This window comes from Salvelinus sp. IW2-2015, linkage group LG15, assembly GCF_002910315.2.
Source record: "Salvelinus sp. IW2-2015 linkage group LG15, ASM291031v2, whole genome shotgun sequence".
Lineage (NCBI taxonomy): Eukaryota > Metazoa > Chordata > Actinopteri > Salmoniformes > Salmonidae > Salvelinus > Salvelinus sp. IW2-2015.
In genome coordinates this window covers 1494500-1517399 of record NC_036855.1, presented here as the reverse complement: position 1 = coordinate 1517399, position 22900 = coordinate 1494500, and the positions used below count along the sequence as shown (strand labels likewise).

The following is a 22900-nucleotide window of genomic DNA, read 5'->3' as shown; positions in this document are numbered from 1 at the left end:
GCCAGCCCTACGAGCCCCTTGCTCCCACCCTGGAACTGCAACATGGGTGTACGTGGACGAGCCCTTCCCAAGGTACAGTAGGAATTAGGGTGTGTTTCCCGTAGATGCTAATCTTGATCAGTTTTGCATTTTCCCCTAGTGGTTAAGGTTTAGGATTGGGGAAAACAGAAGCTGATCCAACATCTGTACCTAGGGGGAACTTTACCCTGTAGGGTGCACACTAGTGCAAGACAAGAGAACATTATAGGTTTGCATGGGCTTTTTCTCTTCCCTTAGCTCTCTGTCACAATTATAGTCTCATTAGCTCTCAGTCAGAATGTATAGTCTCATTGGCTTCCAGTCAGAATGTATATGGTCTCATTAGCTCTCAGTCAGAATGTATAATCTCATTAGCTCTCAGTCACAATGTAATAATCTCATTAGCTCCAGTCAGAATGTATAGTCTCATTAGCTCTCAGTCAGAATGTATAGTCTCATTAGCTCTCAGTCAGAATGTATAGTCTCATTAGCTCTCAGTCAGAATGTATAATCTCATTAGCTCTCAGTCACAATGTATAATCTCATTAGCTCTCAGTCAGAATGTATAGTCTCATTGGCTCTCAGTCAGAATGTATAAGTCTCATTAGCTCTCAGTCAGAATGTATAGTCTCATTAAGCTCTCAGTCACAATGTATAATCTCATTAGCTCTCAGTCAGAATGTATAGTCTCATTAGCTCTCAGTCAGAATGTATAGTCTCATTAGCTCTCAGTCAGAATGTATAGTCTCATTAGCTCTCAGTCAGAATGTATAATCTCATTAGCTCTCAGTCAGAATGTATAGTCTCATTAGCTCCCAGTCAGAATGTATAGTCTCATAGTCTCAGTCAGATGTATAGTCTCATTAGCTCTCAGTCAGAATGTATAGTCTCATTAGCTCCCAGTCAGAAATGTATAGTCTCATTAGCTCCCAGTCAGAAATCGTAGTCTCATTAGCTCTCAGTCAGAATGTATAGTCTCATTAGCTCTCAGTCAGACTGTATAGTCTCATTAGCTCTCAGTCAGAATGTATAATCTCATTAGCTCTCAGTCAGAATGTATAAGTCTCATTAGCTCCCAGTCAGAATGTATAGTCTCATTAGCTCTCAGTCAGAAATCGTAGTCTCATTTAGCTCTCAGTCAGAATGTATAATTCTCATTAGCTCTCAGTCAGAATGTAATAATCTCATAGCTCTCAGTCAGAATGTATAATCTCATTAGCTCTCAGTCAGAATGTATAGTCTCATTAGCTCTCAGTCAGAATGCATGGATGTGTTCAGCATAAAGGTTCAGGCCAATTACGAATCAATTAACAAAGAGAACCAGGCACTGGTCCTTCTGCTCTCATTCTTGAAATCAATGAGGTCTAGAACTACAAGGTTTGAGTTGAGTCCATTTGCAATAGCCATGGATGGCCACAAGAGGGACCTCCCAAACTTCTATTTACACTCATTGGCCTGGTCTCTGTCTATGTTTGAGCCTGCATTTCCCCATTCGACTGTCTTTTGTGGAGTAGGATGAAGTTGCCCCTAGAGCTGATCTTGAGTCAGTTTTGCATTTCTCCCACTAATGTTTAAGGTTAGGATTGGGGAAGAGAAAGCTGATCCTAGATCTGTAACTAAGGGAAACTTCACCCAGAGCATCTTTTGTCTCTCTTCCCAGGAGATACCAGAGTACCTGGTTCCATCCTGGGAGAATGTGGGTAACTCCTATGTGACTAACGTCAAGGCCGTGATGCAGAACCTCCGCACGAAACGCATCTTGATCATTCACCATCTGTTTAACATCAGGTGAGGAGAAAGGATCGGTGTCCCGCTAGCGGGACAACTCCGGTGAAACTGAAGGGTGCGCAATTCAAATAAAATAATCATAAATATTATCGATTTTAAACATTTAAGTACATATAAGTGTCTTATATCGGCTGAAAGCTTAAATTCTTGTTAATCTAATTGCACTGTCTGATTTACAGTAGCTATTACAGTGAAAACACGCCATGCAATTGTTTGAGAACGGCGCCCCACATCAACATTTTTCCACCGGCACAGGTTTCATACATTCACATATAACGATTTAATATTCACTTTTTGAAATTCTTCCTCTGATTTGTCATCCAAATGGTCCCAGCTATAACATGTAGTGTCGTTTTGTTAGATAAAATCCTTCTTTAATACAAAAAGTCAGTTTAGTTTGGGCCATCGAGGAAGGAGGAATCCGAAAATCTACCCCTAAACTTTGTTTCAACAAGTCAAAAAAATAATATTACTCACCCTAAAATGAATAAACTATAATATTTCTTTCGGAAAGAAGTATGTTCAATAGGAAACCGATTTTATCAGGTGCATAATGTCTTCATGGCGGAGCAACACGAATTTCCAAGACTGTGTCCTAACAAACTGTTATTTCTTATTTGTTTTTGAAGTTACAAGCCTGAAACCTTGAACATAGACTGCTGACACCCTGTGGAAGCCATAGGAATTGCATCCAGGGAGCTAATTTTCAATTCTCTTGCATTTCTAAGAGGATGGTTTCTCCAACAACAAAGAAATACGGTTGTTTTTTCTCCTACCATATCTATTGTGTTATATTCTCCTACATTATTTTAACATTTCTACAAACTTCAAAGTGTTTTATTTTCAATGGTACCAATTATATGCATATCCTGGCTTCAGGGCCTGAGCTACAGGCAGTTTACTTTGGGCACGTCATTCAGGCAGGAAGTGGAGAAAAAAGGGGCCTAGCCCTAAGAAGTTTTAAACAATGGCGCCAGAGAAGAAGGCTGACGTTTTACGTTTTCCCAACCGATTGTGTTTTTTGTTTGTTTATTTGCGTTGTTTGTAACTTATTTTTAAAATTTATTTTATAATTTATTCTTATCCGTATTTGTTAAACTGCATTGTTGGTTTGGGGCTCTGGTCTGTTGTACAAGGTCTGTTGTATTCGGTGCAGGTTACTAATAAAATAAAATTTGACATTGTTTAGTGCACAATGGACATAAGAAAAAAGGAATACCTTGTCAGTTGTATAACTGAATTGTATCTTCCGCATTTAACCCAACTCTGACAAACCCATATTATTCGCCTGGTCCCAGATCTGTAAACTCCTATATCACAAACAGATCTGGGATCAGGCTACGGTATTATTACCTCCTTTCTTGGAACTGCGACGTCTGTTAAATGCACTTAAAATATATTTGACTTGACATACCATCTCACAACATTTCATCTGTGCTGATCTCTAACCAAATTGTATTGGTCACATACACGTGTTTAGCAGATGTTATTGGTCACATACACGTGTTTATCAGATGGTATTGGTCACATACACGTGTTCAGCAGATGTTTATTGGTCACATACACGTGTTTAGCAGATGTTATTGGTCACATACACGTGTTTAGCAGATGTTATTGGTCACATACACGTGTTTAAGCAGATGTTATTGGTCACATACACATGGTTAGCAGATGTTATTGGTCACATACACGTGTTAGCAGATGTTATTTGGTCACATACACATGGTTAGCAGATGTTATTGGTCACATAAAGTGTTTAGCAGATGTTATTGGTCACATACACATGGTTAGCAGATGTTATTGGTCAATACAAGTGTTTAGCCAGATGTTATTGGTCACATACAAGTGTTTAGGCAGATGTTATTGGTCACATACAGTGTTTAGCAAGATGTTATTGGTCACATACACGTGTTAACAGATGTTATTGGTCACATACACGTGTTTAGCAGATGTTATTGGTCACATACACGTGTTAGCAGATGTTATTGGTCACATACACGTGTTTAGCAGATGTTATTGGTCACATACACGTGTTAGCAGATGTTATTGGTCACATACACGTGTTTAGCAGATGTTATTGGTCACATACACGTGTTTAGCAGATGTTATTGTCACATAGACGTGTTTAACAGATGTTATTGGTCACATACACGTGGTTTAGCAGATGTTATTGTCATACAAGTGTTTAGCAGATGTTATTGGTCACATACACATGGTTAGCAGATGTTATTGGTCACATAACGTGGTTAGCAGATGTTATTGGTCACATACACTGTGTTTAGCAGATGTTATTGGTCACATACAGTGTTTAGCAGATGTTATTGGTCACATACACGTGTTTAGCAGATGTTATTGGTCACATACACGTGTTTAGCAGATGTTATTGGTCAAATACACGTGTTTAGCAGATGTTATTGGTCACATACACGTGTTTAGCAGATGTTATTGGTCACATACAAGTGTTTAGCAGATGTTATTGGTCACGTACACGTGTTAGCAGATGTTATTGGTCACATACAGTGTTTAGCAGATGTTATTGGTCACATACGTGGTTAGCAGATGTTATTGGTCACATACACGTGTTTAACAGATGTTATTGGTCACGTACACGTGTTTAGCAGATGTTATTGGTCACATACGTGTTTAGCAGATGTTATTGGTCACATACACGTGTTTAAACAGATGTTATTGGTCACGTACACGTGTTTAGCAGATGTTATTGGTCACATACAAGTGTTTAGCAGATGTTATTGGTCACATTACACGTGTTTAGCAGATGTTATTGGTCACAATCACAGTGTTTAGCAGATGTTATGGTCACATACGTGTTTAGCAGATGTTATTGGTCACATACGTGTTTAGCAGATGTTATTGGTCACATACGTGTTTAGCAGATGTTATTGGTCACATACACGTGATTAGCAGATGTTATTGGTCACATACACGTGTTTAGCAGATGTTATTGGTCACATACGTGTTTAGCAGATGTTATTGTCACATACGTGTTTAGCAGATGTTATTGGTCACATACACGTGATTAGCAGATGTTATTGGTCACATACGTGTTTAGCAGATGTTATTGGTCACATACTGTTTAGCAGATGTTATTGGTCACATACACGTGATTAGCAGATGTTATTGGTACAATACGTGTTTAGCAGATGTTATTGGTCACATACACGTGTTTAGCAGATGTTATTGGTCACATACACGTGTTTAGCAGATGTTATTGGTCACATACAAGTGTTTAGCAGATGTTATTGGTCACATACGTGTTTAGCAGATGTTTTTTGGTCACATACGTGTTTGCATCGTAGTCTCATTAGCTCTCAGTCAGAATGTATAATCTCATTAGCTCTCAGTCAGAATGTATAATCTCATTAGCTCTCAGTCAGAATGTATAATCTCATTAGCTCTCAGTCAGAATGTATAGTCTCATTAGCTCTCAGTCAGAATGCATGGATGTGTTCAGCATAAAGGTTCAGGCCAATTACGAATCAATTAACAAAGAGAACCAGGCACTGGTCCTTCTGCTCTCATTCTTGAAATCAATGAGGTCTAGAACTACAAGGTTGAGTTGAGTCATTTGCAATAGCCATGGATGGCCACAAGAGGGACCTCCCAAACTTCTATTTACACTCATTGGCCTGGTCTCTGTCTATGTTTGAGCCTGCATTTCCCCATTCGACTKTCTTTTGTGGAGTAGGRTGAAGTTGCCCCTAGACGCTGATCTTGAGTCAGTTTTGCATTTSTCCCACTAATGTTTAAGGTTAGGATTGGGGAAGAGAAAGCTGATCCTAGATCTGTAACTAAGGGAAACTTCACCCCAGAGCATCTTTTGTCTCTCTTCCCCAGGAGATACCAGAGTACCTGGTTCCATACTGGGAGAATGTGTGTAACTCCTATGTGACTAACGTCAAGGCCGTGATGCAGAACCTCCGCACAGAACGCATCTTGATCATTCACCATCTGTTTAACATCAGGTGAGGAGAAAGGATCGGTGTCCCGCTAGCGGGACAACTTCCGGTGAAACTGAAGGGTGCGCAATTCAAATAAATAATTAATCATAAATCATTAATATTATTTTAAACATTTAAGTACATATAAGTGTCTTATATCGGCTGAAAGCTTAAATTCTTGTTAATCTAATTGCACTGTCTGATTTACAGTAGCTATTACAGTGAAAACACGCCATGCAATTGTTTGAGAACGGCGCCCCACATCAACATTTTTCCACCGGCACAGGTTTCATACATTCACATATAACGATTTAATATTCACTTTTTGAAAATCTTCCTCTGATTTGTCATCCAAATGGTCCCAGCTATAACATGTAGTGTCGTTTTGTTAGATAAAATCCTTCTTTATATCCCAAAAAGTCAGTTTAGTTTGGGCCATCGAGGAAGGAGGAATCCGAAAATCTACCCCTAAACTTTGTTTCAACAAGTCMAAAAAATAATATTTACTCACCCTAAAATGTAATCAAACTATAATATTTCTTTCGGAAAGAAGTATGTTCAATAGGAAACCGATTTTATCAGGTGCATAATGTCTTCATGGCGCGATGTATAAGTCTGCATTAGTCTCATCTCTAGTCAGAATGTATATCTCATTAGCTTCTCAGCACAATGTATAATCTCATTAGTCTCAGTCAGAATGTATAGTCTTCAATTAGGCTCTCAGTTCAGAATGTATAGTCCTCATTAGCTTCTCAGTCAGATGTATAGTCTCATTAGCCTTCAGTCAGAATGTATAAATGCTCATTTAAGCTTCTCAAGTTCAGATCGAGTTGCTCAATTAGCTCTCAGTCAGAATGTATAGTCTCATTAGCTCTCAGTCGTCAGAATGTATAGTCTCATTAGCTCTCAGTCAGAATGTATAGTCTCATTAGCTCCCCAGTCAGAATGGTAATAGTCCTCATTAGCTCCTCAGTCAGAAAAAACAGATTTAAAAGTCTGCGGGCAACATCGAGTCTGTTTGACTCCATCCATCCCACTACCCTGGCCAACGCAGATGATGATGCGCTCTGCGAGACCGCCAGCCGGCTGGCTGAACATTACAGCAAAGATATATCAGCAAGCTTCCCTGGCCAATTACTCTCTTTCAGGGCCTGTTTTAAGAAGGAAATAGCAAAGCACACTACAATGGGAGACCTGGCCAAKATGCTCATTGTGGMTTACAATTCAGTCACTGCTACATTTGGGGAAGTAGTTACATACATGCTCCTTTTTATGACTGYCTGTAACTGTAGCCAATGCCGAGCGCTCCTTTTCCAAACTGAAAATAATKAAATCATACCTGAGGAGCAGCATGGGGCAGGAGAGACAACACACTGTTGGCCATTCTGTCCATTGAAAACACCAGGGCCARGACCATGGATTTGAATGCCATAGTCAACGACTTCGTAGAGCGCAAGGCCCGTCGAATGCCAATCAAATGAGTGAGTAAGCTTATATTAATACATGGCAGGCAACCCAGACAGCCTATATAAATCAAACTTTATTGAGATTAATTGACATTGCTTGTCAATCTACGACTATGCTCAATCTGTCTTTGGAAACCATGATCTGGTGCACGGCCGCTGAGSCATTTCATTGTCATCATAGCCTATACRTTTAACTAGGCTATAAGAATAATAGTAAGCACATACACATCATATACTGTTAAAAGGCATGCTGCCATTTAAGCAATCTGTTTGAATWGTCYACTTGATTGATTTGCTGGTGTTTCTGCTATAGSCCTMYGCGGGAGGMRGAYCATTTGRAATACCKGTATGTCAGTTTTGCYACCRTGCATAACTTCAGCGATCATGTACTGGGTCATTAGCTGTGTTTCGGTCAAGATATTGATCTATATATTTATGTTTTATAATAMAGGCTGTTGTCTATTATTTGCAGATTAAATATGGTGTTTTTTGACCGCTTTATGYWTTCCGTGGTGCTGATCGATTTATACGGGTTAATTTCTGACCGCCATCCMTGGTGCTGAAYGTGTTGGCTATATTACTTCTCTGGTAACAGCTTCAAATGTGCCCTTAGATTAGGTTCTGCTCTGCTGTTACAATGCTTAGTAATATTAACACACAGTCTTACCAACAAAATTATTTACATTTTAAGGGAAATATGGGTGGTGATAGGGGTCTGTCATTTTTTGGGGCACTTGGGCCCATCATGATKAASCTACGCAACTGGTTGGCTTCACATCATACCCCTCCRCTGTGGATCATTTCCATAGAACTTCACAGGCCCTTTTTTACCAATCTCTCCATTGTGGTTTCCTAACAGAAGGTTCACATGGAAATCGCCCAGTTTGAGAAGATCAGGAAGAAGTTGTCACCTGCTGGSGGCTTTGGCACCTCCTCTTTGAGGTACGTGTTGGAAAAATCCCAACCACAAATCTTCCCAAATATTTCCCCCCCAAAATTTGTATCAACTGTTTCAGAGTAGGGGTGCTGATCTAGGATCAGGTTCMCCCTTTCTATTTGCTTGTATTCATTATGATCTAAAAGGCAAAGCTGATCMTAGATCATCACTCCTACTCTAAGAAGCTTGATATATGCGGCCCTTGGACTACCATTCATCCTCCCCACAGTGCCCAGCAGATGTCCTCTTTCCACAGTGAGGCCTCCAGAAGCCATGGCTCCCAGTTGCAGAAGCCTGAGGAGCTGGCTCAGGCCAACAGCGAGTACATCCAGAAAATCCGCCAGAGGCTGGAGGAGGATGCARCAGCTCGTCAGCAGAGGGAGAAACGCCGCCGCCGCGTCTTAGTGGAACAAATGAAAGCCCACGAGACCCAAGAGGTGAGCAGCAACCCACAGACAGTGTATGACCTCTCATACTACACGATGATGATGTTATTAATGATGATCCATGTTCAGCACTAGTAACCAGTCACATAGTCATTTGTGAACAGGTGTAAAACCTACACATGTCATTTCAGCTAAGACTTTGGTAGCTACTTCCACGATTATAAACAAATAAAATGTACATTTAGACCTGTTCGATCGCCCCGTCATGTGTCGCTCCGTGGTGATGTTTACCCTAGGTACAGATCTATGATCAGTTTCCCCTCCACCCAATTCTAACCTTAACCACTAGTGGGGAAATTAAAAACAGACCCAAAATCAGCGTCTAGAGCCAACTTCACCCTACACAAATTGTGTCCTTTTGTGGTGCAGGAGGCCCTTCGAGAGGAGCAGCTKGTGGAGCGTCTGACCCGTCAGTCCCAGCTGGAGAGACGCCTGGCCGTCCAGCTCATGCAGCTCCGCCAGCAGAAGGACGTTCTCCGACAGAACCGAGTGTTCCGCGAGAGACAGTACCAAGAGCAACGGCTGAGGGATTTCCAAGAGGCCTTGGAGAGGGAGGCGGTGAGATCCATGTAGTCCATCGCTCCATAGGATGGACCATAGATAGACTATAGACCAGCGTTTCCCAAACTCTGTCCTTGGGAYCCCAAGGGGAGCAAGTTTTGTTTTTTGCCCTAACATTACACATGATTAGTTGGTTATTTGAATCAGCTGTGTAGTGCTTGGGCAAAAACTAAACCGTGCACCCCTTGGAGTCCAGACCATAGATAGACCACAGATGGACCATGGATGGACCATAAATAGATCATAGATGGACCATAGACGGACCGTAAACAGATCATAGATGGACCGTAAATAAACCATAGATAGACCATAGACCATAGATGGACCGTAAATAGACAATAGATGGACTGTAAATAGACCATAGATGGATCATAGACAATAGATGGCTCATAGACCATAGATGGACTCTAGACCATAGATGCACCATAGACAGACAAATAGATCATAGATGGACCATAGACAGACCATAAACGGACCATAGACCATAGACGGACCATAGACCATTGATGGACCATAGACAGACAAATAGATCATAGATGGACCATAGACGGACCATAGACCATAGATAGACCATAGATGGATCATAGACCATGGATGGATCATAGACCATAGATGGATCATAGACCATAGATGGACCATAGACCATAGATGGACCATAGACCAATGTGTGACCGTAAATAGACCATAGATGGACCGTAAATAGACCATAGATGGACCATAGGCCATAGACAGACAAATAGATTATAGATGGACCATAGACAGACAAATAGATAATAGATGGACCATAGACAGACACATAGATCATAGATGGAACATAGACCATAGATGGACAAATAGACCATAGACGGACCATAGACCACAGACAGACAAATAGATCATAAATGGACCATAGACAGACAAATAGATCATAAATGGACCATAGACAGACACATAGATCATAGATGGACCATAGACAGACAAATAGATCATAGATGGACCATAGACGGACCATAGACAGACAAATAGATCATAGATGAACAATAGACCATAGATGGTCTGCTTGAGCAATGCCCTCCTTTAGTCAATCATCAGCAGCCAACATGTCAGATGAAGTAGTGTGCAGGATTTCCCCTTCAGTGAGACCCTGACCTCGGCAAGTAGAGGATGTATTACACCTGCACATTGTACATATATACCTAGAATCAGCATATCATCATGCATGGAAAGTAAAGCCTCATCTAGTTAAGCTACTTAGTTGTTCAAAATTGTAATGATATTATTATTAACAAACAAAAGGTTTGCATTTGTTTCATGTATAGCCATGCTTCAAAAGAAACACAGTGTAAAGCCAAGTATRGGTTTGGGTGTTTTCAGGAGAATATTACTTGATTTTCGATTACTTAGTGKTACTAACAATATGTTTTTGGAGTGGCTGGATTCTGGTCACGAGGGGCGATTTAACTAAGGTCCTTACTATCCGATAAAGGTTAGGGTTTAGGTTAGGACGTCCCAAGGATCCCGGATAGCACTAACTATTAAACTAGACGCTGATGTGAGGTTTGACCTTTGACCTGCCAATGGTGTAACAGGCTCTAGCACGCCAGGCCAGTTTGGATCACGCCGAGGAAACTCGGAAGGAGATTGAGGTACATGACAGGATAGCGACGGAGCGCGCCMAGGCTCGCTACAGGAAGCACTCTGACAGCTGCCGAGAAATACTGGAGCAGATAGTGGACCTGGCCACGAAAGCTGGAGAGTACCGCCTCCTCACTGGAAAGTACGTGCCACCCTTCGAGWGTGTTATTAATTTCTACAAATTCAAAGTTTGTTTGTGGTTTTTATGTCATTGACATTTGGAGCTATTGAAATGTTTGAATATTGTCCCATGTACATKATGTAATTTACTGATGTCCCAAACTAGCCCCATACGGATAACCAAAGTCAACCCAAATTGACCATGGTCAGTGTGATGGGTGTTACAATCTGGTCACGTGCAACTGTGCTCCGAATTGATTATGGCTCGAGTGCTGCCAGCTGTGGGCATCTGGGCAGGGTTGAAATGAACCCAATCCAAGGAAAACTGTTACGTACCCTTCATTACGTGACATACCCTTTTGTCCTCGTAATCTCTCAGATCTCTGTTCTGGAAGAGACTGACTGAATGACCAAAATTATCCAATTTACACTTTGTAGTCAATTTTGACTGTAGAATAAATGTTTCTGACTCCCATCGATGCCACATAGGCTGTTTTCAACCAGATACATTTTTATTTTATTCAGTCGCTCTTTAAGTAGAGTTTCATGACSTTCTGTACAAATGTTTGATAGAATCTGAAAGAGAAGGGTGTTTGTAATTTGTTGAATTATAAAATAATGAAAGTGAAAAGGCTCCTATATCCATTTAATATACTAAAAGCACTCACAATATCACAAGCCAGCTATAGATTTTGAGGAGCTAAGACAATCTAAGAGTGTTAAACCCCCATAGAAATGAACAATGTGTCAGAATGTGAGTATTTCACCACCCAGTGGGCACACACTGGTTGAATCAACGTTGTTTCCGCGTCATTTCAATGAAATGAYGTTGAACCAACGTGGAATAGACGTTGAATTGACGTCTGTGCCCAGTGGGAAGTTGTGTTTACTCATGCTCATACCGTTATAGCTTTGCTTGTACAAAATCGTTAGGTTAGCTCAAGGCACGACATGACAGAATCATGTATTTCTTTTGCTTGTCAAATGACTTGACCAACAAAATCAAATAAAGAAAACAACCTAAAATTCTGTCTCATTCTTCTCGTGAAAGTTTTAGTGTAACTTGTTCACTTTGTACTGGTTCGAACAACAACAATTAGAATGTACTTGGAGGGAAGAGAATTAGAAATGATATGTAAATGCAAAGCAGAAGACAAGTAGACAAGGGTGGGAGAGCAACCTTTCCTTTTTGGGACCGTTTTTTTTTTTTTTTTTTTATCTTCAAGACCTTAATCGTTAATTCAGTAGAGTGATACTCCAGCAGGACCGGCACAGTATTCTGACGGCATCATTTTAGATGCAACACAGCTCTGAGTGTACTTTGCTACTCTGTCCTGCAGTCTTATCCCTGGGAAGTTGATGCGGGAATGGAAGGAGCTCATGTTTTGCGGGAAGCCCCTGTATGACAGTGGCAGTCTGGAGGAGCTACCTGCCGACCCCACCCCAGAGCAGTTCATTGAGGTTGAGAAACAGGAGATCCTTAACAACCAGGACTATGATGAGTATATGGTGAGTTCATTCGTGTGAGGTCATGCCCTAGAAATTCTGTTCAGTGTGTAAATGGAATTCAGTGGTTCTCAAATTGTCTTGAAATGGTGTCGCAAGTCAAGAATATGACTTCACTGATATGTTGAATTTCACAATGGTGCAGGTTTATAGCCTGGTACCAGATCTGTTTGTGCTATCATGATAATTCCTTGTATGCCTGGTACCCAGGCTAGCAGGTTCAGTGTTATTGTTGGCAGTAATCCCAGTGTCTTTAGGTGTGTTCTGTGTGTTGATTCTGTGTGTTAGAGCATGACTGGTGAGTGGACCTGGCCAGAGGATGGGGAGACAAAGCCCCCCCCATCCAACAACAATATCCTGGGACATGTGGTGCTCCGCCTGCAGACTATTGTGAACCCCCCCAAACCAGACACCCTTCCTCCCTTCTTTCCTCGGTTCACACTGAAAGCCTGTGTSCTGGGGAAGCTTTTCTCCGGGAAGACCACATGTTTAACCAGGATTGCCAAAGGTATCCCTCCAACCATATGATGCAGTATCACACAGTATCGTGCAGTATTGTGCATTACCATGCTACTTCATTTCTGGCAAAAGATTAGGTAACAGATTAGCTGTTGTCGTGTGTCTTGCCTCGTGAGAGTCGTCTATATTCTTTGGCTAAAACAACCATAGAATAACATACAGGTAACTGCCAAAATAAAGGAAACACTAAATGAGGGATACAAACTATATTGAAAGCAGGTGCTTCCACACAGGTATGGTTTCTGAGTTAATTAAGCAGTTAGCTTCCCATCATGCTAAAATGCTGACCAGGTGAATCCAGGTGAAAGCTATGATAACTTATTGATGTCCCGTAGCTAAATCCACTTCAATCAGTGGAGATGAAGGGGAGAAGACAGGTTCAAGAATGATTTTTAAGCCTTGAGACAATTGAGACATGGATTGTGTATGTGTGCCATTCAGAGGGTGAATGGGCAAGACAAAATATTTAAGTGCMTTTGAACAGGGTATGGTTGTAGGTGGCAGGCGCACCGGTTTGTGTGAGGAACTGCAACGCTGCTGGGTTTTTCCACACTCAACAGTTTCACGCTTTCGACACCTTGCAGAGTCCATGCCCCGACAGACTGAGGCTGTTCTGAGGGCAAAAGGGGGGCGGTGCTATATTAGGAATTTGTTCTTAATGTTTTGTACAGTCAGTGTAGGTATACAGTATATATGAATAATATATATATATATGAAAATAGGATCTCTCTGCAAACCACCATCTATTCTCTCATCTTCTAACCCAGTCCATCACATCCACATCCTGTCAGCTAATGTTCTGATCCAGGAGGCCCTGGATGCACATCAGCTTGGAAAGCTTGGACGTGAGGTCAGAAAACCGTAAAAAAAAAAAATCTAAAACATGTCTGAAAGGTTTTGAATAACACATAGATAAACTGTCAYAATAATGGATGAATGACAGCTGTATGCAGTTGTATATTCCCTTTTTTGATCTGTATTTAAATAAAAACATGAACCTTTTTATACTGTATAAGAGCACAGAGAGCTGTGAAACATTGCCCACTAAAGACATCGACCAGGTGGAGACGGATACTGAGATGGAGGAGGAGTCGTCACAGGATTCAGGTGAAGTTGCCCCTAGACGCTGATCTTGGGTCAGTTTTTCATTTYCCCCACTAATGGTTAAGGTGACGATTGGGGGAGGGCAAGCTGATTCTAGATCTGTACCTAGGGGAAACATCACGCCAGAGCGCAATATTAGGAGAATCAGCAGCACATGTTTAAGCCAATGAGAAATGTAACTTGTGTTTTTTTACTTCATCCTGAATTGCCCGTCTGTAAACAAGCGTTTTGTCTGATTTGGTCTTATTGTTTGGTAGGCCCACTCGCTCAGGAGCCTCAGCAGCAAGGAGCCAAGAAAAAGGCTAAGGCAAGTACAGTACAGAGGTATTTTAACATGACCATGTATCTCTTATACCTACACACTGACACAGAGAAACACATACAGTGTMATCTGAAAGTATTCAGACCCCTTGACTTTTTCYACATTTTGTTATGTTACAGCCTTATTCTAAAGTGGATAAACAAATAATCATCATCATCAAGCTACACGCAATAACCCATAATGACAAAGCAAAAACAGTTTTATTTGAAAATATTTTAAATTAAAAACTGAAATATAACATTTACATAAGTATTCAGACCCTYTACTCAGTACTTTGTTTCAGCACCTTTGGCAGTGATTACTGCCTCAAGTTTTCTTGGGTATGATGCTATAAGCTTGGCACACCTGTATTTGGGGAGTTTCTCCCATTCTTCTCTGCAGATCCTCTCAAGCTCTGTCAGGTTGGATGGGGAGCGTCACTGCACAGCTATTTTCAGGTMTCTCCAGAGATGTTCRAWCGKGTTCAAGTCCGGGCTCTGGCTGGGCCACTCAAGGACATTCAGAGACGTATCCCAAAGCCATTCCTGCGTTGTGTTGGCTGTGTGCTTAGGGTCGTTGTCCTGTTGGAAGGTGAACCTTCGCCCCAGTCTGAGGTCCTGAGCGCTCTGGAGCAGGTTTATCATCAAGGATCTGTCTGTACTTTGCTCCGTTCATCTTTCACTCGATCCTGACTAGTCTCCCAGTCCCAGTCGCTGCAAAACATCCCCACAGCATGATGCTGCCACAAATGCTTCACCGTAGGGATGGTGCCAGGTTTCCTCCAGACGTGACACTTGGCATTCAAGCCAAAGTGTTACATTTTTGGTTTCATCAGACCAGAGAATCTTGTTTCTCATGGTCAGAGTCCTTTTAGGTGACTCTTGGCAAATTCCAAGCGGGCTGTCATGTGCCTTTTACTGAGGAGTGTCTTCCGTCTTTCTTCTGGAAGGTTCTTCCATCTCCACAGAGGAACTCCAGAGCTCTGTCTGAGTGACGATCGGCTCCCTGACCAAGCTCCTCTTCCCCGATTGCTCAGTTTGGCCGGACAGCCAGCCCTAGGAAGGGTCTTGGTGGWTCCGAACTTCTTCCATTTAAGAATGATGGGCGCCACTGTGTTCTTGGGGACCTTCAATGTTGYAGAAATGTTTCGGTACCCTTCCCCAGATCTGTGCCTCGACACAATCCTGTCTCTGAGCTCTACTTTCAATTCCTTCGACCTCATGGCTTGGTTTTTGCTCTGACATGCAACTGTCAACTGTGGGATCTTATCAAGACAGTTGTGTGCCTTTCCAAATCATGTCCAATCAATTGAATTTATCAAAGGTGGACTGCAATGAAGTTGTAGAAACATCTCAAGGATCATCAATGGAAACAGGATGCAGCTGAGCTCAATTTCGTGTCCCATAATAAAGGGTCTGAATACTTATGTAAATAAGGTATTTCTGTTTTTATTTGCAATAACTTTAGAAATTTTTGCAAAAACCTGTTTTGCTTTGTCATTATGGGTTATTGTGTGTAGATTGATTAACAAAAAATATCAATTGTAGAATACGGCTGTAACGTAACAAAATGTGAAAAAAGTCAAGGGGTCTGAATACTTTCCAAATGCACTGTAGGTGCATAGGTGTTMTATTTTAGCAGTATGGCCCGAGGAGGTGTGGTATATGGCCAATATACCACGGCTAAGGGCTGTTTTTAGGCACGATGCAACGTAATCAGAACAGTAAAAATAAATGTTTTGTCAACCAGTTTATATTTCTACCTAATATCTAATACTGTGTATACGGTACCAGTCAAAAGTTTGGACATACCTACTCATTCCAGGATTTTTCTTTGTTTTTTACTATTTTCTACATAATAGAATAATAGTGAAGACATCAAACTCACAGTGCCATCCGTTTTGTCACCAAGCCCCATATACTACCCACCACTGCGACCTGTATGCTCTYGTTGGCTGGCCCTCGCTTCATATTCGCCGCCAAACCCACTGGCTCCAGGTCATCTATAAGTCTTTGCTAGGTAAAGCCCCGCCTTACCTCAGCTCATTGGTCACCATAACAACACCCACCCGTAGCACGCGCTCCAGCAGGTATATCTCACTGGTCACCCCCAAGGCCAATTCCTCCTTTGGCCGCCTTTCCTTTCCGCCAATGACTGGAACGAACTACAAAAATCACTGAAGCTGGAGACTCATATCTCCCTCACTAGCTTTAAGCACCAGCTATCAGAGCAGCTCACAGATCACTGCACCTGTACATAGCCCATCTGTAAATAGCCCATCCAACTACCTCATCCCCCATACTGTTATTTATTTTGCTCCTTTGCACCCCAGTATCTCTACCTGCATGCTCATCTTCTGCACATCTATCACTCCAGTGTTTTAATTGCTATATTGTAATTATTACGCCACTATGGCCTATTTATTGCCTTACCTCCCTTATCYTACCTCATTTGCACACACTGTATATAGACTTTTTCTATTGTATTATTGACTACATGTTTGTTTAATCCGTTGGTGTACCTCTGTGTTGTTGTTTGTGTCGCACTGCTTTGCTTTATCTTGGCCAGGTCGCAGTTGTAAGTGAGAACTTGTTCTCAACTAGCCTACCTGGTTAAATAAAGGTGAAATAAAAACAACTATTAAATAACACATATGGAATCATGTAGTAAAGTGTTAAACAAATCAAAATATATTTTATATTTCAGATTCTTCAAAGTAGCCACCCTTTGCCTTGATGAAAGCTTTGCRCACTCTTAAATATATTTTGATTTGTTTAACATTTTTTGGGGTTACTACATGATTTCATATGTGTTATTTAATTTTGATGTCTTCACTATTATTCTACAATGTAGAAAATAGTAAAAATAAAGAAAAATCCTTGAATGAGTATGTGTGTCCAAAMTTTTGACYGGTACTGTATAATATCACTTGAATACTTGTATTTGGAATAACAAAGAACATCCTTCCCAGCTCTCTGTGAGGGCCCAGCATGGAGCAGCAGTGGAAAAGTTTCTCAGGAAAGGGAGATCCGTCCCAGACGAGCTGCTTGTGGACATTGCAGTCGAAGCTATCAGGTTTAAACACAAACAAAATCCTATTCTGTTCTTTAGAAGCAATATATCGAATCGAATGCTAAATTAAACAAATAGCCCTTTCGTGTTGAACGTGTATTGACTGTAATCTCTTTACCCCAGGGCAATCCCAGCAGACTCAGGCTGGATTCTGGACGGCTTCCCGGTCGATTTAACCCAGGCCAAGCTTCTGGAGAAGGCCCTGGGAGGCTCGGACACCGGGAAGGAGAGGAAGAACAAGCGRTCCAACCTGTCTGTGGATAGCAACGCGCCTAAGGAGCCCCCTCCTCCCTCTCCTGTGCTGGACCTAGCTCTGCTGCTTGACGTGTCTGATGACCACGTTTTGGACAGGGCGGCCAAGCAGGCCTGTGAGTTTCATATCCCCGGTCCCAGATCCGTTTGTGTTGTCTTGCCAACTCCTATGGTCATTGTCACAGGTCCTATGGTCATTGTCACGCAGCGTTACCTTGACCATAGGGGTCGGCATGACAACACAAACAGTAGGTATCCAGGCTGTATGTTTCAAGTTTTCACATTTATTCACCACAACAGTACAGGGTACAACAGGTGTATAACAGTACAGGATAAATAGGTAGATACTAATGGTAATATATACATGTAAACAGGAGTAATCGTGACCAGTAGCAGGATAAATATGTAGATACTAATGGTAATATATACATGTAAACAGGAGTAATCGAATCAATAATCATTTTAGCAGCAGCTTAGGTTGTGTCTGAGTGGGTAGAGATCTGTGGATGGGCATAGAGTCAGTATGGATAGTATGGGAGAGGGAGAGCACTAGTTGTTAGCTATTAACAGTCTTATGTTCAGGGCATTGAAGCTGTTTAGGAGTCTATTTWGCTGTTTAGGAGTCTGTTGGTCTGAGCCTTGATGCACCGGTACTGCMTGCTGGACATGAGCATGGAGAACAGTCCATRTCTTGGATCGCTGGAGTCCTTGGCATTTTTTCAGTCCTTTCTCAGACACCGCCTGGCATGTACAGTGCATTCGGAAAGTATTCAGATCATTTTGACTTTACACATTTTGTTGCTTTACAGCTTTATTCTAAAATTGATTAAAAAGAATCCCTTATAAATCTACACACAATACCCCATAATGACATCACAATACCCCATAATGACATCACAATACCCCATAATGACAAAGTGAACAAACAGGTTATTCGGAAAAAAATAGCACATTAATGAAAAATAAAAAACAGAAATACCTTTACACAAGTATTAAGACCCTTTGCTATGAGACTCGATATTGAACTCAGGTGAAACACGTTTCCATTGATCATCCTTGAGCTGTTTCTACAACTTGATTGGAGTCCAGCTGTGGTAAATTCAATTGATTGGACATGATTTGGAAAGGCACACACCTGTCTATTTAAGGTCCCACAGTTGACAGTGCATGTCAGAGCAAAAACCAAGCCATGAGGTCGAAGGAATTGTCCGTAGAGCTCAGAGACAGGATTGTGTGGAGGCACAGATCTGGGGAAGGGTACCAAAAATGTTCTGCAGCATTGAAGGTCCCCAAGAACACAGCGGGATTCATCATTCTTAAATGGAAGAAGTTTGTAACCACCAAGACTCTTCCTAGAGCTGGCCGCTCGGCAAAACTGAGCAATCAGGGAAGAAAGCCCTTGGTCAGGGAGGTGACCAAGAACCCAATGGTCACTCTGACAGAGCTCTAGAGTTCCTCTGTGGAGATAGGAGAACCTTAGAAGGACAACCATCTMTGCAGCACTTAGGCCTTTATAGTAGAGTGGCCAAACGGAAGCCACTCCTCAGTAAAAGGCACATGACAGCCCGCTTGGAGTTTTCCAAAAGGCACCTGAAGGACTCTCAGACCAKGAGAAACAAGATTCTCTGGTCTGATGAAACCAAGATTGAACTCTTTGGCCTGAATGCCAAGCGTCACGTCTGGAGGAAACCTGGCACCATCCCTACGGTGAGACATGGTGGTGGCAGCATCATGCTGTGGGGATGTTTCTCAGAGGCAGGGACTGGGATGCTAGTTAGGATCGAGGGAAAGATGAACGGAGCAAAGTACAGAGAGATCCTTGATGAACACCTGCTCCAGAGCGCTCAGGACATCAGACTGGGGCAAAGGTTCACTTTCCAACAGGACAACGACCCTAAACAGAATGAGAAACTCCCCAAATATAGGTGTGCCAAGCTTGTAGCGTCATGTAGCGTCATGTCTAAAAATCTGTTTTTGCTTCGTCATTCTGGGGTATTGTGTGTAGATTGATGAGGGGAATAAACTATGTAATCAATTTTAGAACAAKGCTGTAACGTAACAAAATGTAGAAAAAGTCAAGGGGTCTGAATACTTTCCGAATGCACTGTATGTCCAGGATGGTAGGGAGCTCGCCCCGAGTRATGCGCTGGGMCATCCACACCACACTCTGTAGGGCCTTCTGGTCATGGGCATTACAGTTACCATACCAGACGGCGATACAACCAGTCAGGATGCTCTCGATAGTGCAACTGTAAAAGTTCCTGAGGATACCAAATCGTTTCAGCCTCCTGAGGGAGAAGAGGCGTTGCCGTGCCTTCACGACTGTTCTGGTGTGAGAGGACCATGTTAAGTCCTCAGTGATGTGGACACCGAGGAACTTGAAGCCCTTGACCAGGGATGGGCAATTCCAGTCCTCGAGCGCTTGATTGGTGTCACAGTWRTGCCCCAGCTAACACACCTGATTCCAATAATCACCTAATCATGATCTTCAGTTTAGAATGTCATTTGATTAATCAGCTGTGTTTGCTAGGGATGGAGAAAAAGTGTGACACCAATCAGGCCCCCGAGGACTAGAGTTGCCCACCCCTGCTCTTGACCCTCTCCACATGTCGTATGAGTTGCATGTGTGTAATGAATGACACAGACGTACTGTGTTTGTAGATGAGGAGGAGAGGTCTGGCCCGGCCGGGGCTGGTGAGGAGAGCTGTGCCCCTGCTAGAGAGCACAATGTTGTCATCGCCAGGGACAAGAGCCTGGGGAAGAGACAGATCCAGCACAGGTACAGTTAGTACGATGACCACAAGACGCAGATCTGGGTTCAAATAGTATTTTTTTTCCTTCAAATAATTTGAGCCTTTCGATCGAGACTGCCTTAGGTGACAAAGTGGGTGGGCATTGCAGTTTTGGGACTACTCCATTGGTGCCATTGTGCCAGTCAAGATCAACCGAGTAGAGCTAAAGGGTTTGAAAGAAAAATAAATACTATTTGAACCCAGGTCTGATTATTGAGTACATCATCTCATCTAACTTTGTTGTAAGTGATTTTCAGGGCTCTGAGTGTGTCTTTGAACTTTTAAACTAGCCCACTGACACACCATTGTTCTCTTCACACATTGAGTGTATTCACTAGGAACCAAACAGAAGCAAAACAGGCCAAAACGGGGAGGGACCCACCTTAATTTGTCCAATAACAAACACMATTTTTTTCCATTGCAAAACATTTAGCTATGGTGTGCGCTAATGAATACAGCCTTTGTTATTATCACTGCAGGATCACAGCCTTCCAGGATACCTGGCCCAAGCTGGAGAAGTGGTTCTCTGGTAAACAGAGCATTCTGATGAGACTGAATGCTGAGATGTCGGAGGACATGCTCTTTAGAAAAGTGGAATCCATCCTGTACCAGGTCATGATACAGTCGGGAAAAGGTACAGGGCACTAAGGGAATGGTTGGTTTTAAGATAATATATTAATTCCCCAAAATGGGAGATTTGACTTAATGCTACTTTGACTCTAAAATTGTCCMGTGAGATGCCTACTGTACCTAAAGTTGTTGTATGTGTAATTATTTTGACCCACCAGGTGAGGTCGTTGTTTTGGACAGTGGAAAGGCACCAGCGGTCTCAACTGCTCTCGTCCAGGTAACTCCGGATGCGGTCCCAGCTCCCACTGAGTCCACCCTCACCCAGGAGGGCCTGACTCCAGCTGTGAAATGCTCCAGCTCCAAGTCCAACTCTCGCTCCCCCAAAGGTCGGCTAACAACCACGTAGTGTATCAAATGGCACCCTATTCCCTACATAGTGCACTACTTTTACCCAGCTGTAGCACGCGCTCCAGCAGGTATATCTCTCTGGTCACCCCCAAAGCCAATTCCTCCTTTGGCCACCTCTCCTTCCAGTTCTCTGCTGCCAATGACTGGAACGAACTACAAAAATCTCTGAAACTGGAAACACTTATCTCCCTCACTAGCTTTAAGCACCAGCTGTCAGAGCAGCTCATAGATTACTGCACCTGTACATAGCCCATCTATAATTTAGCCCACACAACTACCTCTTCCCCTACTGTATTTATTTATTTTGCTCCTTTGCACCCCATTATTTTTATTTCTACTTTGCACATTCTTCTACTGCAAATCTACCATTCCAGTGTTTTACTTGCTATATTGTATTTACCTCGCCACCATGGCCTTTTTTTGCCTTTACCTCCATTATCTCACCTCATTTGCTCACATTGTATATAGACTTATTTTTCTACTGTATTATTGTATTGTATGACTGTATGTTTGTTTTACTTCATGTGTAACTCTGTGTTGTTGTATGTGTCGAACTGCTTTGCTTTATCTTGGCCAGTTCGCAATTGTAAATGAGAACTTGTTCTCAACTTGCCTACCTGGTTAAATAAAGGTTAAATAAATAAATAAATAACTTTTGACCAGAGTACTATGGGCCCTGGTAAAAAAAAAGTTCTTCACTATATAAGGCATAGGGTACCATTTGGGACAGATAGTTTGTTTCAAAGACAAGAGAACCATGTGGTCAAACAGTTCTGTTCCATTCTGTAGGTTCACAGAGCAACATCGAGAAGAGCACATCCGAAGGGAAAGATGTTCATCGTAAGCTGTCCAAGTCTGGATCAGGTCCATTACTCATATCAGCCTAGCTATTACTAACATTCTACAACAAACAACAGTTGCTCTCACAATGTTTTTAAACCACATTTAAAAAAAAATATGTATGGTGGCCTAGGGTCTTTGGAAGACACTCAATTTCCCTTCTCTATCCGATCCAATAAACAATTAATATGAGAGGAGTGGGACTGCCCCGCTCCTTTAAAAAATAAAATATCCCTTTTTCCCATTGCTTCCAGGAGGAGCCGTRGGGCGTTCTAGGACGTTGTCCATAGCCTCCTCCTATGAGAATTCCCATGGTGGGAACGCCAGCCCTACAGAGCCCCTTGCTCCCACCCCTGGAACTGCACACTGGGTGTACGTGGACGAGCCCCTTCCCAAGGTACAGTAGGATTAGGGTGTTGTTTCCCGTAGATGCTAATCTTGGATCAGTTTTGCATTTTCCCCACTAGTGGTTAAGGTTAGGATTGGGGAAAACAGAAGCTGATCCAACATCTGTACCTAGGGGGAACTTTACCCTGTACTGGTGCACACTAGTGCAAGACAAGAGAACCATTATAGGTTTGCATGGGCTTTTTCTCTTCCCATTAGCTCTCTGTCACAATGTATAGT

General features: G+C 42.2%; 1 protein-coding gene across 1 annotated transcript; it reads left to right on the top strand.

Annotated features, from left to right (window-relative positions):
- The first annotated feature begins 6767 nt into the window (after positions 1 to 6767).
- On the top strand, positions 6768 to 22679 carry LOC111973928 (sperm flagellar protein 2-like). Its single transcript, XM_070446858.1, has 17 exons — positions 6768 to 8173; positions 8425 to 8605; positions 8984 to 9172; positions 10744 to 10931; positions 12250 to 12418; positions 12704 to 12923; positions 13702 to 13784; positions 13951 to 14041; positions 14296 to 14349; positions 14742 to 14893; positions 17311 to 17414; positions 17535 to 17779; positions 20325 to 20442; positions 20935 to 21089; positions 21244 to 21411; positions 22223 to 22297; positions 22528 to 22679. The coding sequence occupies exons 1-17, from the start codon at positions 8100 to 8102 to the stop codon at positions 22677 to 22679; spliced, it is 2418 nt and encodes an 805-aa protein (XP_070302959.1). The 5' UTR covers positions 6768 to 8099.
- Positions 22680 to 22900: the final 221 nt, after the last annotated feature.